Source organism: Neomonachus schauinslandi, chromosome 7 (genome assembly GCF_002201575.2).
Source record: "Neomonachus schauinslandi chromosome 7, ASM220157v2, whole genome shotgun sequence".
In the NCBI taxonomy this organism is placed as follows: Eukaryota; Metazoa; Chordata; class Mammalia; order Carnivora; family Phocidae; genus Neomonachus; species Neomonachus schauinslandi.
This window is the reverse complement of record NC_058409.1, coordinates 56,267,486-56,286,225: the sequence shown is the minus strand read 5'-3', so window position 1 is coordinate 56,286,225 and position 18,740 is coordinate 56,267,486. Positions and strand designations below refer to the sequence as shown.

Below are 18,740 nucleotides of genomic sequence, written 5' to 3'. Positions count from 1 at the left end.
TGTATATCAGGAAACCAGACTATTAAGATGCTTAAAATTATATGTATAATATACTCTGAATAAGGATTTTATATTTCGAATGATTTTTAAAGGCTTCATGATAGCTATCTCAGCTATATAGAAGAGGCCTTTACTTAGTTCCAAATTCACAGATGCATTAGAGAAGTTGAGACTGCCTCATATCAGTTTTCAGGTAAGAAATATTAGAAGGTACAGAATAAGTTACAAAATTAGGCAGTTTTTCTAAAAATTAAAAATAGATATACCATAGATCCAATAATTCCACTACTGGTCATTTACCCAAGGAAAATGAAAACACTAATTCAGAAAGATACATGCACCCCTCTGTTTATTGTAGCATAATTTACAATAGCCAAGACATGGAAGCAACCTAAGGGTTCATTGATAGACAAATGGGCAAGGATGTGTACACATGCTCACACACACACACACAGTAATATTATACAGTCTTAAAAAAGATGAGATCATGGATGCTTGGGTGGCTCAGTCAGTTAATCATCCAACTCTTGATTTCGGCTCAGGTTATGATCTCAGGACTGTGAGATTGAGCCCATGTCAGGCTCCACGCTGGATGTGGAGTCTGCTTAAGAATCTGTGTCTCTCTTTCTCTAACCCATGCCCCCCCCCCCAAAAAAGATCATTCCATTTGTGACAACATGGTTGGATCTCGAGGGTATTATGCTAAGTGAAATAAATCAGATTGAGAAAGAAAAATACTATATGATTTCATTCATATTTGGAATTTAAAAAAATAGATGAATAAACAAAGAAAAAGTAGAATCAGGCTTATAAATTCAGAGAACAAACTGATGGTTGCCAGAGGGGAGGAGAGAGGAGGGAGGAGGGAGGATGGGCAAAATGTGTGAAGAGGAGTATGAGATACAGGTTTCCAGTTATGGAATGAGTAAGTCATAGAAATAAAAGACACAGCATAGGGAGTATAGTCAGTGAGATTATAATGGCGATATATGGTGATAGATGATAGCTGTAATTGTGGTAAGGTTAGCATAATGTATAAACTTGTTGAATCACTATGTTGTACACCTGAAACTTATGTGTTTCAACTATACTCAAAAAACAAAACAAACCAGTGCCACTCTTCTAACTAAATGTTTTATTTTGGAAAATACAGTTTTTTTATTAAATGTATGTTATTAAAAAATAAAATATTTACAAATACTGCTTTTAAGTACACATGGAAGTGTATTATCTGGACTGTTATGTCTAAGCACAAATTTTCTCTTTGTGATTTGTCAAAATTATGACAAATGTAAATTAGTCAAAGTCAAATTTCAGAAGGTTACTCTATAGATGGTTGCTGAAGTCATAACACATATCAAAATATTAAAAAGTGTCACTTTTATATAAAAACTAATAGTGTTGAATTTCTTTCCAAAAGCTTGATCTTATCCATTTAATTCCTTGAACATATTATCCATAGTTATTTTGTAGTCTATGTTAAGTTTTTGCCTTTTCCCCCCATTATCTAGCTTCTCTTTATTTGTATTTTTTTCTTGATTTATATTCACATCATTTGTGTCTTCTCATAGCATATTTTAAAAAGTTTTTATTGAAGTAGAAATATGTAATGTACATGCGGCAGAAGCAAATGACTCTATCAGGGAATTTTCACAAAATGAATGTATATATGTGGTGAATACTCAAATTAAGAAACAGAAATTACAGATATATTTCAGAAGCCCCTCTTTTGCCACTTTCCACTTAATATCCTGTTTGCCTTTGAAATGGAAACTGAATCCTTACCCTTAATGACACTGCATTTTCCTTCTTCCTTTCTTTTCCTTCTTTACTTTATAAAAAATTGTTGAACTAATTTGAAGCTTTAGATGTTGGATTTTGGTTTGCTTGTGGAATATTACTAGGTAAGGATATCAACAATCTGATACACTTTATCACTTCACTTATGGATTGAGATGATGAAAAGCTGGGCTTTAATTTTAGCATCTTATTCCCTAAAAGGCTTGCTTTTATTTACTTAATTTAAATTTATTTATTTTTAAGGCTCTCAGGCTTTTAAACTAAAGACTGGGAGAGTTAGTAGGAATTTTGCTTTTTGGTGGATCTTAATGTCTAGTTTTTGATTCTGTATTTTTGTGAATCTACTGAAAGCTCTGCTCAGAATATAGGCCTCTTAGTTTCCTGTTAGGTAATAGCACGTGTTTTTAGGGGAAAGCAATTGCAAATCTCAGTCAGATTTCTAGGTTTACTACTTCTGGGTCTTGCCTACATAATTCATCACTGTTCTTTTAGCTTGTTAGTGCCTTCAGATACGTTTCATGTTTTCTCCCTAGCTTTTCTAGGGAGAAGGGTTTTTTATAAATTGTCTATTTAGCTATTACTGAAAGCAGAACTCTATAATCCTATATTACCTGTTTTGTTTTTTAAAGATTTTATTTATTTTTGACAGAGAGCACAAGCAGGGGGAGTGGCAGGCAGAGGCGGAGGGAGAAGCAGGCTCCCTGCAGAGCAGGGGGAGCCCGATGTGGGACTTGATCCCAAGACCCCGGGATCATGACCTGAGCCGAAGGCAGTCGCTTAACCAACTGAGCCAAAAAGTGATCTTTAAAGTCTTTATTTATAATGACATTTTTGTCATGGGAGTTTGGGACTTCTTTGAAGTATCTATATAACTAGCATTGATTAAAGTTGTTTCACTGTAATGAGTTCTCCACAAACAGTAGTACCTCATGGTCAAAATGAAGCAATCGTACAAAAGCCTCATGATACATTTGTAAATCTCAAATATGAGACAATTTCTTTTTGGAGGGAAATTTTAGGGGTAAACTTTTCTTTATATTAGGCAACTAGGAATATTTGATTTAAGGTTAATTAATGGTTTCTATTATGTGGTTTCTAGAAAGACAGTTTCTTAATAAAAGCAGTGGTAATACCTCACACCAGTCAGAGTGGCTAAAATTGAGAGGTCAGGAAACGATAGATGTTGGCGAGGATGCAGAGAAAGGGGAACCCTCCTACACTGTTGGTGGGAATGCGAGCTGGTGCGGCCACTCTGGAAAACAGTATGGAGGTTCCTCAAAAAGTTGAAAATAGAGCTACCGGAAGACCCAGCAATTACACTACTGGGTATTTACCCCAAAGATACAAATGTAGTGATCCGAAGGGGTATGTGCACCCCAGTGTTAATAGCAGCAATGTCCACAATAGCCAAACTATGGAAAGAGCCAAGATGTCCATCGACAGATGAATGGATAAAGAAGATGTGGTATATATACACAATGGAATATTATGCAGCCATCAAAAAAAACAAAATCTTACCATTTGCAACAACGTGGATGGAACTAGAGGGTATTATGCTAAATGAAATAAGTCAATCAGAGAAAGACAAGTATCATATGATCTCACTGATACGAGGAATTCTTAATCTCAGGAAACAAACTGAGGGTTGCTGGAGTGGTGGGGGGTGGGAGGGATGGGGTGGCTGGATGATAGACATTGGGGAGGGTATGTGTTATGGTGAGCGCTGTGAATTGTGTAAGACTGATGAATCACAGACCTGTACCTCTGAAACAAATAATACATTATATGTTAAAAAAAAAAGATAGGAAGGGAAAAATGAAGGGGGTGAAATCAGAGGAGGAGACGAACCATGAGAGACTGTGGACTCTGAGAAACAAACTGAGGGTCCTAGAGGGGAGAGGGGTTGGGCGGTTGGGTTAGCCTGGTGATGGGTATTAAAGAGGACACGTATTGAATGGAGCACTGGGTGTTATATGCAAACAATGAATCATGGAACACTACATCAAAAACTAATGATATAATGCATGGTGACTAACATGACATAATAAAATAAAATTTTTAAAAAAGCAGTGGTAATAACTACTATTTGAGTGTTTAATAGGCACGAGGCACTAAGTGCCTCCACTAAAGTCATCAGTCTTTGTAAACACTTTTATGATATAGATACTGCTTTTATTCCCTTTCACAGGTGAGTAAACTAAGACAAGGAGAGGTCAAGTAATTTGCCAGCCAGCACTGTTAATGGAAGTGGTGTGATGTGGTATATACCCGTTTTGGTTGTATACACCTGGCTTCCATTCTGTTTGGGGTGTTGTCTGTTCTGATGGATTGAAAACCTGTGAAAATATAGCCAGCAGCAACACAGATTCAGATATAAATCATTGGAGCTTGGTTCCCATTCTGTGTGAAAGCTTTATCTCATTCATTAACCTCATAAACACACCAGCCTTTCATTTATTAATTAAGCAAAGCACATATCTTTTATTAAAATAACATAATTGAACTTTAATAAAGTGTGTTAATAATGAAGGAGAAATAGAATGAATAAGTACTTAGTAGCTTTTTATGTGTATTTGAGGATTTTGCTAGTTAGATTGTGTCAACATAGCAGTTTCATCATATATCAGTTTCAGGTAGCGTTTGAACATTTGTTTGATTAAAGTTGACTAAAAATTGTAGGAGAGTGCTCATGTTTAGAGAACGTGATTATTTGGGTATCATTTTATTAGTTAACTAATGCATGTAATAGAATCAGTTTGGCCTGGAGCTCCATAAAGGAATAGTCACTCAAGTCTGGCCTTGTAAGAGTATATCATCTCTTCCTGTAAACGGGCTGAGGCGATCTCTGAAAATGGTTCGCTATTTACGTGACCTAGAAAACCATATAAAATCATGTAAAGCATGAGGTTCAAATCTTTGTGTTCACTTTAAGAACACACATGAAACTGCCCAGGCCATAAAGAGTTGACATTTGAAAAGCCCCCAAGTATCTGAAACACGTCACTTTGCAGAAGCAGTGTGTGCCATTCCATTGCTACAATGGCGGAGTTGGGAGGTGTGCACAGGCCAAACAGTGGGGCTGGACACAGGGCCAGTGACCCAAAAAGAGTGCTGAATTTTTACTGTACATGCTTAAAATTGCAGAAAGTAAGCTGAACTTAAGGGTTCAGATGTTGATTCTCTGGTGAACAAAGCCCCCTGGATGCGGTGTAGAACGTACAGGGCTCTTGTTTGGATTAACCCATACATGAGCTCTCCCTGTCACACTGAGATGATCCTGACTGAAAAAAAGCAGACTGTTCCTAAACCAGAACAGGAGCTTGCACAGAAGAAAAAGATATCCTAGAAGAAACTGAAAAAACAAAAACTTATGGCCCAGGAGTAAATTCTGCATAAAATAAATGCAAATAAAAGTTTTAAAAAAGTGTATCTCAATTAAAGTCCTTTTTTTTTTTCGTTCTTTAAAGGACTAAGAGACAAGTACAGTTGACCCTTGAACAACACAGATTTGAACTGTACAGGTCACGTATACATAGTTTTTTTTCAATAAATATAGTTTGATACTGTAAATGTATTTTCTCATGATTTTCTTAACATTTTCTTTTCTCTGGTTAACTTCGTTGTAAGGATTTAGTGTGTAATACATATAACATACAAAATGTATATTAATCGATTGTTTATGTTATCAGTAAGGTTTCCATTAACAGTAAGTTAACTATTAGTAGTTAAGTTTTGGGGGAGTCAAAAGTTATACTAAGGTTTTCAACTATGAAGGGGTTAGTACCCCTAAATCCCGTGTTGTTCAAGGATCAACTGTAGTTTATTTTGAATTATTCATTCAAAGGAAGATGATAATGTTATAATTTCTAGTTTACTTTTGAAGGTGGGTATTTAAAAAAAAATCCTTTTGTTTCCAAAGAGTATAAATTTTGTGGTTTTTCTGTTCGGAGACTTAAGATTTTTTTTATTATGGATTTTAAAAACATTGAGATAATATTATGCTTACTTGTAAAAAACCTAGTCGTATATTTGTTGAAGAGTATTTTCAGTAATGTTTAAGTCAAGAGTTAAGTAAAGATTGTATATTATGTATACACACTTAGCAAAGGAAAAATACTTCATTGAACTGATACTAACCTGTAACATTTAAGATTATTTCTTTTATTATTGTAACAATAAACATATACAAATACTTTTAAATAACTTAATTGATTTGGGGCACCTGGGTGGCTCAGTCCGTTAAGTGTCTGATTCTTGATCTTAACTCAAGTCTCAATCTCAGGGTCGTGAGTTCAAGCCCCGTGTTGGGCTCCAGTCTGTGCATGGAGCCTACCTAAAGAAAGTAAAAGAAATAATTTATTGATTTTTTTTCTCCTTAATTTTATTTAATCAAACTTTTAAATTTAATATAACTGTAGATTCACATGCTGTTTTAAGAATACAGAGAAGTCTGGTGTCTTATTTCCCTCAATGGCAACATCTTGCAAAACTAGTAAGGTATTACAGCCAAAATATTGACATTCATACAGTCAAGATTCAGAATATTTGCATCACAAAGATACTTCATGTTGTCATTGCATCTCTAAACCTACTTAATTTCCTGTGCTTAAGCTTGCCCCTCTGAACCCCCAGCAACCACTAATTGGTTCTCTATCTCTATAATTTTGTCATTTCAAGAATGGTATATAAATGGAATAATACAGTATGTAACCTTTTAGGATTTTTCTCACTCATCGTACTTATCTGGACATTAATCAGATTTGTTGTGTGTATCATTATTTGTTTTTATTTCTGAGTGGTATTCCAATGGCATAAATGTTTAACCTTTTTTTTTTTTTTTTTAACCATTGGCTTAACCATTCATCCATTGAAGAATATCTGGGTTGTTTCCATTTTGGCTAATAGGAAGAAAGCTGTTATGAATACTTGTGTACAGGTTTTTGTATGAGAATAAATTTGTTTCCCAGGGATAAATGCCCAGGGGTGCAATTACCGGATTGTATGGTAATTGCAGGTTTAGTTTTATAAGAAAGTGCCAAACTGCAAGTGGTTGTAACCTTTTATAGTCACCACCAGTGTATGAGTGATCTATTTCCTCTGTGTTCTCACTGTGTTTTCATATATGATGAGAGCCATTTTGATATGTGTGTAGTGATATGTTGCTGTAGTTTTAATTTGTTTTCCTAATAGATAATGAAGTTTTATCTTTTCATGTGCTTTTTGCCATAAGTCCTTCGGTGAATTATTTATTGAAATCTGTATTCATTTGCTAGTGCTGCCATAATAAAATTAACAGATACTTATTTCTGACATTCTCACAGTTCTTCCAGGAGACTGGAAGTTCAAGATCACAGTGTTGGCAAGTTTGGTTTCTCCTGAGGTGTCTCTCTTTGGCTTGCAGATGGCTGTCTTCTCAGTGTGTCCTCCCATGGGTTTTTCTCTCTGCCACCATTGGTCTCTCTCTCTCTTCTTATATGGACACCCGTCCTGTTCGATTAGGATGCCACCCAGATGGTCTCAATTAAACTTGTTTACCTCTTTAAAGGCCTTAGTTTGGCATGTAGTCACTTTGAGGATGAGGGCTTCAACATGTGAATTTGGAGGGAAGTACAGTTCAGTCCTTAACAATACCTTTGCCCTTTTTAAAATTGAATTAATCGTTGTTGTTGTTGTTGTTGTTTTCCTGTTGAATTTTAGGAGTTGTCTTCATATTCTGGATACTAGTCCTCTGTCATATGTGTGATTGCAGATATTTCTGCCAGTCTAGAATTTTTTTTATTCTTCATAAGAGGGTTTTTCAGTTTTTCATGGAGCAAGAGTTTTTAACTTTGATGAGTTCCAGTTTATTAATGTTCCCTTTTATGGACTGTGCTTTTGGTGTCAAGTTTAAACACTCTTTACTTAGTTATATAACTGTTTTAAAAACTTTTCTACCATGTTGAAGTAAAAATTATTAGAGATCACAAATTATACATTTGTTTTCCTAAGGGGAATTTGTGAAAGTATAAAAAGGGGATTCACTTAGAAATAGGGGCAGGTCAGTCATGAACAAAAGAAAATACTGGGGGGGGGGCCTGAGTGGCTCAGTTGGTAAAGCGTCTGCCTTCGGCTCAGGTTATGATCCCAGGGTCCTGGGATCGAGCCCCGCGTCGGGCTCCCTGCTCCGTGGGAGGCCTGCTCCTCCCTCTCCTGCTCCCCCTGTTTGTGCCTGCTCGCTTGCTCTCTCTCTTTCTCTGTCAAATAAATAAAGTCATTTAAAAAAAAAAAATTCCTTTTTCTCTGGCATTCTCCAGGACTATCTTTCTTGGGTTTTTTCCTCTGGAATAAGCTGCTGTCTCACAGTTCCAGTTTTTAGTTCTGTCTCCTTGGCTCTTGCTCCGGTACCAGCAGAACCGCAGTCTGTCTGTACATCTGCCCAGAGGGCCTTGTCACATGTCATCTCAGATGCAGACAGGCACGGAATTGAATGCATTTCAGGCGTGAGGTTCCTCCTAACTTCACCTTTGATGTTTTTAGTCACCTATAGGTCATAGCCCACGTTGGGCTCCCTGCTCAGTGGGGAACCTGCTTCTCCCTGTCCCTCTCCTTCTCCCCCTGCTTGTGCTCGCTCTCTCACTCAAATAAATTTAAAAAAAGAAAAGAAAGTACTGGGAGATGGTTCTTCATGGGGTTTCTTCATTTTTATAGCTCTTCTGAGTAAAGGTATTGGTAAGTTTTGTTTTGGACTATCTTTTAAGGATGTTAAGCACGCAGCCTTGAAAAAGAGAAATTCTTTCCCCCCTTAACAAGGTTATCTTAACCTGGTAACATCATTGTCTGCTTGGTTATCCAAGCTGGGAATGGGGGCATCCTTACTAAGTACTCCTAGTTCATCCTTCACATCCACTAACTGCATCCTATTGATTTCAACTTCTACATAGTTCTTGAACCTATCTTATATTTTTATCTTCATCGCTAATCACTGTGATTCATTACCACATCTTTGTCTTTAGTTTTCAGAAGTTTGACTTAATATGTCTTGTTATGGATTTCTTTGTGTCTATCTTGTTTATGGTTTACTCACCTTATTCAATCTGTAGTTTTATTTCTTTTGCCAAATGTAATAATTTTTCAGCCATTATTTCTTGGAGTACTCTTTCAGCCCCACGCTTTTTCTTCTCTATTTCCAAGATTCAGATGACAAGAGATGTTATTTTGTTATAATTCCGCAAGTCCCCAAAGTTCTGGGGTTTTTTTGGTGGGGGTGGGATGTTTTTCTTTTTCTTTTTGTTTTTTTCTTTGTCCTCAGTCTGTTTTTTCACTGTTGTTCTGAATGGGGAATTTATATTTTATTATGGTTCAGATCACTGATGATTTCCTTGTCCCCTTAATACTGCTTTTGATCTCAGTTACTGTTTAATTTTGATTCTTTTATTTTTCAGTTGTAACATTTCTGTTTGGTGTTTTTTTAATATATTGTTTCTTTCTTAAGACTTAGTAACTCTTTGCTAAGACCTTCTATTTTTTTTCAAGGATGTTCCTAGTTGCTCATTGAAGCATTTTTATGATGGCTGCTGTAAAATCTTAATCAGATAATTCTAATATTCCTGTTGTTTTAGTGTTGGCATCTACTGGTTATCTTTTTTCATCCAGTTTTAGATCTTCCTTGTTCTTGGAATGATGAGTAATTTTTATTGAAACCTGGACGTTTTGGCTATTATGAGATTCTAGATTTTATTCAGATCTTCTGTTTTAGCTGGGTTTGATACCACTCCGTCAGGGAAAGGTGGAGGGTGCATGTTGCCTCATTACTGCCAGGTCATGGTAGAAGTCCAGTTTCCCCACTCAGCCTCCATTGACACGTCAGGGAGGTTGAAATCACTGTTACTGTGGGTGAATGTGGGATTTCTGGCTCCCCAATAATTCTGTCCTGATAGCTGTGAGGGTGGGAGGGATAGAAATGCCTTATTACTGTTCCACATGTTTCCTCCACTAATGTCATTGTTACCAATGGGTGGTGGTGCTATGTCTTGGGTGTCCACTCAGTATTTTCTTTCTTTCTTTTTTTTTAGAGAGCGAGCGAGAGAGAAACAGCATGAGAGGGGAGAGGGTCAGAGGGAGAAGCAGGCTCCCCGCTGAGCCGGGAGCCCGATGTGGGACTCGAACCCAGGACCCTGGGATCATGACCTGAGCCGAAGGCAGACGCTTAACCATCTGAGCCACCCAGGCGCCCACCACTCAGTATTTTCTTACACTAGCTCAGTGGGAAAGGATAAGGTCACTTTGTTCTTGATGGGCAGACTTAGATGTGCAAGTTCCCCACCTTGTCTTCATTGACACCATGGGGATGCTGTGTTATCTTCTGGTGGGAATTAAAGTCTTGGCTATGGTGGCCTTTTCTGACATCACTCCAGTGGGATGATTGAGGCATCTCATTACAGCATGGGGAGGTTGGAAGTCTAGGCTCCCACATCAGCCTTTGCTGGTGAGTCTAGGAATAAGGCCTTAGTTTTTTCTCTATTGGTAGCTGCACCAGAATAGTTACTTTCTTACAGGTTTTCTTTTTCTTGGTCCTTTTGGCTGCAGAGAGTAGGCTTTTGGAGGGTTTGTTTTATCTGTGCTTGGTGTTTTTGGCTTATCAGCTTCTCTAGAACGCAGTTTCTCAGTCTTTGATATATGTGGTAAAAATGAAAACCCAAGGAACTTCTGTTGTTTCATTCTTTGGGTCCTGAGGTCCATATCCAGTCTTTTTTCTCTCTGCCTTTCCTTAAGTTTATTTTATATATAATGTCTCCTGTTTCTAGTTGTACATAGAGGAATAGGGAAAAGTATATCTACTCCATCTTTTCAGAAGTGAAAAGTATGTTTCCGGTACTTAGTAATAAAAATTACCTCTAAACCGCCCTTGAATTGGATCTAGGTAGAAATTATTGTCTTTGTATGCTTTTTGTTTATTTATATTTAAGACTAAATGCCTGTAGGCAGATTTTATTAGCAGAGATAACAATGAATTCAAATTAAAAAGTACAAAGCAAAAATATAGAATCACCCCCTGTGGATATACAGTAAGTATCAACCTGAGTCTTTCTTGACAACACAGGGATGTACTTAATCACTAGTTTTTAACCTGTCAAGTTTTATTATGATTTCTTTTATGCATGCTGCAGTTGAAATAGTTCTCTTTGTTCTGATCCTTTGATCCAATTACAGAGTGACTGATAATATATGGAAATAGTTCTCAGGTTTTAGGTAATCTTCTTATCTTCTGTTACAGGCTTTGTTAGTCTCATGGTCAAGTTTTGCCTTTGGTCAGCTATGGATATATGTATGGGGATTTAATATTTTCAGAGGTTTACTATGTAATATAAAAGAAGTATTATATATAGCACTAAAGGACAGTTATGTTGTTATAAAATAAGAGAAAAGGCAAGGCCTTTCTTTTATACAGGTAGCATAATATTTTCAAATTCCTTTCAACAGTGGTATTCTACAGTAAAATACTATCATGATCATAGGTGTTAAAAAGTTTTTTTTGTATTTCTTACAGGATGATGGTTTAGAAGACAATGAAAAGAATTTCTATGAATCTGATGATGAACAGAAGGAAAAGACTGACCACAGGAAGAAGCCATATACTATGGACCCAGACCATAGACTTTTAATTCGGAATACAAAGCCTTTGCTTCAGAGCAGGAATGCAGCGGTATGTTAAAACCCTTATGAGAAATAATTTATGGATTTTTTAAACATGGTTAAAAGTATGTAAGTTCAATAAACAGTTTTTCAGTGTGCTAATGGAGCATTTGTTTGTTTATTTGATCATACACCAAAAATTCAGGTTTGATGAGATTACTTGGTTTGGTAGTTACATGCCTACTGGACTTCATTTACTTTTTTGTGCTTTTGTTAATTGGCTTTTCCTAAGATACGAGCTCAAGATGTTTCTCATTGGATTGGAAGACAGTGCGTATTTCTCTGTTACTTGGTTGTAGTTGAGAGTATTTAATCTGGTATCAGTCCATAATATTCAAATGAACCTAGTAAGAGTTTTTAACAGACTGACATATAAAGAAAGTGTCTAGCATAACGCCACATACTTAATAAATTTTAACTGGTAGGAATAGCAGTTAAAAATCATTTTCATTTGGGGCGCCTGGGTGGCTCAGTTGGTTAAGCGACTGCCTTCGGCTCAGGTCATGATCCTGGAGTCCTGGGATGGATCCTGCATCGGGCTCCCTGCTCGGCAGGGAGTCTGCTTCTCCCTCTGACCCTCCCCCCCCTCCTGCTCTCTCTATCTCATTCTCTCTCTCAAATAAATAAATAAAATCTTAAAAAAAAAAATCATTTTCATTTGAGTCCTGAGTTTGTTTTCTTTTGTTTTACATCTTTTTGTTTTAAATACACTTTATATTTTAGAAGAATACCTGTGCACAATAAAAAATTAGGAAATAGGGACTAGCAAAACTTTAAAGAAATTAAAACATCATATTCCCATCACTCAGAAACCACTATTATGTCGTGATGCATTTTCTGCCAGAGCCTTTTTCTGCATCAATATACATATATTTGCATGTATGTTTGTCTACACATACATATTTTTTAAACCAAGGTAAAAAATCATACTGTATGTAGTACTTTTTTAACCATTTTTTTCCTACTCTGTAGTCCTATTTCAATAAAATTTCATTTCACTAAATACCATTTTATTTTAAATTATCTTTTATAAATAGGCAATCTAAACCAGTATCTATAGTGCCTGGTTGTTACAGCTGTTAAACCTCTCAAGTCTCAACGAAATGTTCTTCTGGGTGTTCACTTTGCTTACTTCATAGTGCTATTTAATTTTTTCTTCCGTGCTCTGTGTTACCTGTTTACTGGAAGTTATATCTAAACATTTGATGGAGTCAAGTAAAACATTTTCTTCATATTTTTAATTTAAAAAATGTTCTTAATGAATTGTTCTGTTCAGTTAATAAAAACTTTGAAAACGTGGAATTTTACTTGAATTATTTTAAGTTTTCCGATGCCTGCAAATTTAGAGCTTGGAGCTTGGTCTATGTATCTTAATAATTAGCAGAAGTTTTTATCTTATGCCTGGTAATTTAGTTTCTATATCATTATTAAATAACCATACTCGGTAATAAAAAAAATGCTATTTTACTAATGTTGTAAAACATGGTTATATTTCAGTGAGCCCAGCTTAGCCAGATTGTATTAAGTAGCTGTAACTTGTCACCTAAAACTCTCTCTATAATTGACTATTTATTTATCTTTGTTTTGGGAATTGATTATAGTCCAAATACTTACTGATCAAAAATGTTCTTGAATGGTGAAACAAATAGTAGTTTGTATTTTTTCCCCAGTATGTTTTGATTCCCTACTTACTTGATTGTGTACCAAATAAAAGTAGTTTACTTTTTGTCCCAATATATTTTGGTATCCTGCTAATTTGATGCTGCTAAATACATATAAAGGTTGACTTTTGAAGGATTGTGAGTAGGTTTCCTTCTTTTAGCCTTACAGTTAAAGGAGAGACTTTGAGAATTTTTTTCAGGAAACTTGGTCAGTTCTGTGTAGATTGAATTGGAGATAAGAGACATTGGCAGCAGAGTGTCGGGAGGCTGTTCTAACTGTAGATACGGTGACAGTGGTATGAGTAGGTAGGAATAGAAAAGTGCTTATAGGATATACTTTATCATCAGTGCACATGATTCAACTGTAGAAGGCCTATCTTATTTGTATAGTCATTTTGGACTTTGGAGATATGGGAATTTCCCTCTTGGCTTTTACAAATTAGACTATAAATTTCAAATTCTGGTTATGGAAGAAATTTTAAACTTTTAGATTTGTAAATACTAGGGGAAAAGAAGAGTATGTATCCCTGTGGGCTTAAGGGAGTGCCCTAAATAATATATTAGAAGAGATGACGTACTGAGTGGCATCTAGAATCTTAAAAACATTGACATGTATAGAAAGTACAGTTTACCTTTTTGCCAGTAGCATCGGACTATTTGTAATAGAAAGGGGCTTAATTAATTTCTGTAAAATACATTACAATTAAGTTTCACTTTCTTTTCTATTATATACTAATACTTACTAGTCAACTGTATGCTTTAAGATTTGTAAAAATGACTATCACCTACTTGTAGATTAAGTCAGTCATAGAGATTTTATTTTACAAGATTTTATTTAAAAAAATTTTTTTTAACATTTAAAAAATATTTATTTGAGAGAGAGCAAGCTAGAGAGAGAGAGCGCGCGCGCATGAGACAGGAGGAGGGGCAGAGGGAGAAGCAGACTGCCTGTTGAGCAGGGAGCCTGACATGAGGCTCAGTCTCAGGACCCCGAGATCATGCGTGAGCCAAAGGCAGATGCTTCACCGACAGAGCCACCCAGGCGCCCTTATTGTATAAGATTTTAAATTCAGGAGAGTTTGTTCTATAATTACAGTGTATTTGTGAATCTCAAGTGAAAAAATAAAATATCCTTAAGTTCCTCAAATTCCCAAGTAATATCTGAAAGCTATAAATGAGCCTTGTTAAAAAAAAAAATACGGCGAAGTGCCAAACAACAGTAAATTTGGGACTCTGTGAACTGTATTTTTTAAAAAAAATGTTTCTTATAAAGAGAATAAAAAAATTTTTAAAATGTTTCCTAGTTTTGGAAGGAACTCCTTTTATCTCAAGCACCCTCAGCTGCTGTATGCTCTTTAAACATACATAAAACTCCTGCCACATATTTGTTAGAACTTTATAGAACAAGCAGAAGTAAAGTAGTATTAAAACGTTTTCTGAGCTAAAGTCAAGATGATGTAATTACTGTGGCTCTCTCTCTGCATTTGTCACAGGTTAAACTGGATCACTTTTCAGTTTGGACTTTTGATCTCTGGATCTAAGTGTAGAGGCATGTCGGGGAAACATAGTACTCTTATATTTTATGACAAGTTCTCATCACCCTTTTAATGGCTTTGAAGCAAAGACGGTTTTTAAGGTTCTGCATTTTGAAAAAAAAAGATTATTTCAAATGCTGCTGCTTTAGATTAATTGTTTTAGTAGAGTTCATTTAATTATAATTTTAATGTACTCATTTTTAACATTTTCAGCTTGTTACTTTTCCAGAAGTATCTAGTCTTCATTTGGAAAGGCATACTTAGAACTTTTAAAATATTCCCAATCTCAGAGCAACAGCAGCAGTGTTAAGGAGAGTCTGGGGTTTGGAGTGTTATGTAAAGCTTTGCTATGTAGTGACTGGCAGACTTTGGGTAGTTCATTTAACATGTTTTCTGATAACATCTATCTTCTTTTCTGAGGATGTGTTAGTTTCCTGGGGCTGTCATAACAAATTACCGCAAACCAGGTGAATTAAAACAACAGAAATGTATTTTCTCACTTTTTAGTGAGAAAGTGGAAATCCAAAATCAAGGCATCAAAGGGTCGTCGGTTCCTTTTGGTGGCTTTAAGGGAGAAACTGCTTTTTGGTAGTTTATAAGTGGCTGCCCGCAGTTCCGCACTCAGTGGCTTATAGATTCATCACTCCAGGGCATATACTCTGCCTCCATCTTTACATTGCCTTCTTCTCTGTGTCTGTGTGTGTTCTTTTCTGTCTTTTATAAGGACACTCACTGGATTTGGGGCCCACCCTAATCCAGTGTGATCTCAATCTCCATCATTACCTTAATAATATCTGCAAAGACTTTTATCCAGGTAAGGTCACATTCTGAGGGTAGACATGAATTCTTGGGAGGACACTGTTCATCCTGCTTCAAAGGGTAACAGCATATTCATCTTACTTCATAGGAATTTTGTAGGCGTAAACAATATGTGAGAATGTACTTTGTAGAGTGCTCCCATGTTTATAGTTCTTACTGTTTTCATGCTTTATCTTTTAGGTGGTAATGGCAGTTGCTCAGCTGTATTGGCACATATCACCAAAGTCTGAAGTTGGCATTATTTCTAAATCACTAGTGCGTTTACTTCGTAGTAATAGGTAGGTCATGATTTTATTTGTTTTTTCTTTTGTATTCCCTCAAAAGTAATGTTTGAACAAATATAATCTTTCAGACATTTATTACATGATTGTGTGTTCTATCTGTAAGATTTCATACTTAAGGGATCATCATACAAGCCTTTATACATTTTATCTCTAAGTTCGTGATAAATATAAAATTTCTTTTAAACTCAAGCCCAAAGAGATTGAAAATATTTTGGCAATGTTTAAGATCAGTTTTTGGTCATTGTTTTGTTTTCTGTGTTTTAAGAATTACAACATAGTTTCAGCTATTTAGCTTACCCTGAATATTTTGTTATAATTAGTTACTTTAAATTTAAAATTTCTTTCATTGAGTGTTTACTTCTGCTAATAGAGTTGGGGGAAAAAGATGCATGTTTATTTTTGCCTGTAACATGACCTTCGTGCCAGAGCTACTTAGCCCTAGACTGACTTCTGCCATTCCTTAGTGAGAGCCTTTGTGTTCCTAATCTTTCCTGTCTTTGTACACATAGTCATTCTTTTCCTTTTTCTCAGTTAATTTTTCTTTTCTGTAACTCATTTAAAGGTTATCAAAAGGCTCTGGAATGCATCTTTCACATGAAGCTTTATACCAGATTCACTTCTACCTTAGATATTTGGACATAAAATAACAGAACTTTTTTTTTAATCTATCTTTTCACTCTGGTCAGAACTGAGTGACACAATGAGCATCTGATCAAGAGTTTATGTTAATGCTATGGTCATGTTTATTCTGTTAGCCCTAAGAATATCTTCCTTGCATGTGTTCAGAGTAGCTGTAGTATTGGCTTTACATCTTAGGAATACAGTATTGTAAAATAGGCTTTAACTTTTCCTCATGATGAATCAAATCTTATTTATTAGTAGTTCATAGGAAAATGTTTTTAAAAAGAAGACATAAATATCTCAGATTTACTAAAACCTTTTTAATATTTGAATTCAGTATGAAACTTACTGCTGATTTTTTTGTTTAATATACTGTGTACATAAAGATACTTAATTGGAAAATATATCCAGTGAAAATTCTCCTTTAATTTTTAGGGAGGTGCAGTATATTGTCCTACAGAATATAGCAACTATGTCAATTCAAAGAAAGGTATGTACATAGTAAACACATAATCCAAGAGAGAAATGAATGCATTAGTACCAAAAGTGTATTTATATATTTCTTTTTATAATCTAGGGTATGTTTGAACCTTACCTGAAGAGTTTCTATGTTCGGTCAACTGATCCTACTATGATCAAGACACTGAAGGTACGCATGCTTTTATTTTTCAGGTACCCTTAGTACATCTTTACTTTGAAGATACTGCTGTAGCTTCTAGCATCTGCAAAATGGAGACCTGCTTTTTCAAAAACACAGATACATTTAGGGATTTTCTTTATACTTTCTAAACTTTATTATTATATCCAGTCACTGCTGCATCCTAATAATACAAAGTTGATACTTGCTACCTGCACGTTGAATAACCCATCGTATACTGGACAGACAGACAAATAGATAATTTCAGCACTATGTGTTTTTTAAGTGATATTATAGAGATTTGAATTGAGTACTGTGCAGAACTGAAAAATGGGGTTAATTCTCTAGGATTTAGAAAGGACTTGTGGAAAAGTTGATGTTTGAGTGGATCTTAAAAATTCACAAAAATATTATTCTTTTTTGTTCTTGGTTGGTAGATTGAATGGGAGGTGGTTGTAGGGTTTTGGAGTAGGAGAAAGACACAGTTTATGCTAACAGAGATTATGAAAGAGTGTTGTGTTCAGGGAATAATAACTACGTTAGAGAACATAGGGATATAAAGTTACGATAATTAGAACAATGTGATATTTAGACAGAAGAATAAGTGGGATAGAATAGAAAGCGTGGAAACATCCATGTATATGAAGATGTACTATATAATAGAGGAGACCTTACAAACCAGTGTGGAAAGGATGGACTTTTCAGCTTATATTGGGATGATTGGCTATTCACATGGAAACTGGGTTTAATTATAAGGAAATCTAATACACATCCAAATTGTAGGATATTTTAGGAAATACTTGGCTTGCAGTCATCAAAAATGCAAGGTTGTGAAGGTCAAAAGAAAGATTGAGAAACTTTCAGGCCAAAGGAGACTAAAGATAAAACTGAATATAATGTTTGATATTGAATTGGATCCTTTTATTATATATTATTGAGATAATTAATGAAACTTAAATGGGAGTGATGATTGCATGAATGTATGTATAAGTGTTAATTTCTTGATTTTCTTGGTTCTCTTGTGTTCTGTAGGACAATGTCCTTGTTGTAGGGAATATACACAGAAGCATTTGGGGACAATGTGGTGTCAGATTGGCAACTCTCAAATGATTCACACCAAAATAGTTCTTTTTACCCTTTCTATATGTTTGAGATTGTTTTTTAAAAATTATATAAAAAATGAAAATGTTTTCATCAAAATAAAATGCAAACTGAAGTCGTAATCTGGGAAACAAATATTCCCAGTATATATATCTGAAAAATGACTAGTACTCAAAATATATAAAGAACTTCTATAATCTATCCCTTTTAATTGGAGTGTGTAGACCATTTATTTTTAATGTAATTACTGATATGACTGTGTGTGTGTATATATACCACACATACATCTTGTGTTTTGTTTTCTATTTGTCCCATCTGTTCTCTGTTCCTTTTTTCCTTTTTCATGCGTTCCTTCAGATTATTTGAATATTTTTTATGAGGAAGAACTGAAACTTTTTTAGTGAGCCTATTGGAGATAGACTTTTAATTGTGTATTCTTATAACTATGAATCCAGAAGAGAGAATTAAAATGTCCCAAGTATTTGGGATGGTAGGATGAATGAGAACAAATCAAGAGAATTAACTAATATCTGGAAAACAGAGGTATTACATGGAGGGCAAGTTGTTTTCTAACTTTATTAATAAAGGAAAAAAAGTGCCAAACTGCCTT

At 35.3% G+C, this 18,740-nt stretch overlaps 1 protein-coding gene across 1 annotated transcript in view; it reads left to right on the top strand.

Annotated features, from left to right (window-relative positions):
• The window catches only part of AP3B1 (adaptor related protein complex 3 subunit beta 1), a 260,264-nt gene that overhangs the window by 99,324 nt on the left and 142,200 nt on the right, over positions 1-18,740 (top strand). The window contains exons 8-11 of the mRNA XM_044916930.1: positions 11,327-11,482; positions 15,668-15,765; positions 16,828-16,882; positions 16,970-17,041. Coding sequence (XP_044772865.1) covers positions 11,327-11,482; positions 15,668-15,765; positions 16,828-16,882; positions 16,970-17,041 — 381 coding nt within the window. The remainder of the gene's footprint in view (positions 1-11,326; positions 11,483-15,667; positions 15,766-16,827; positions 16,883-16,969; positions 17,042-18,740) is intronic.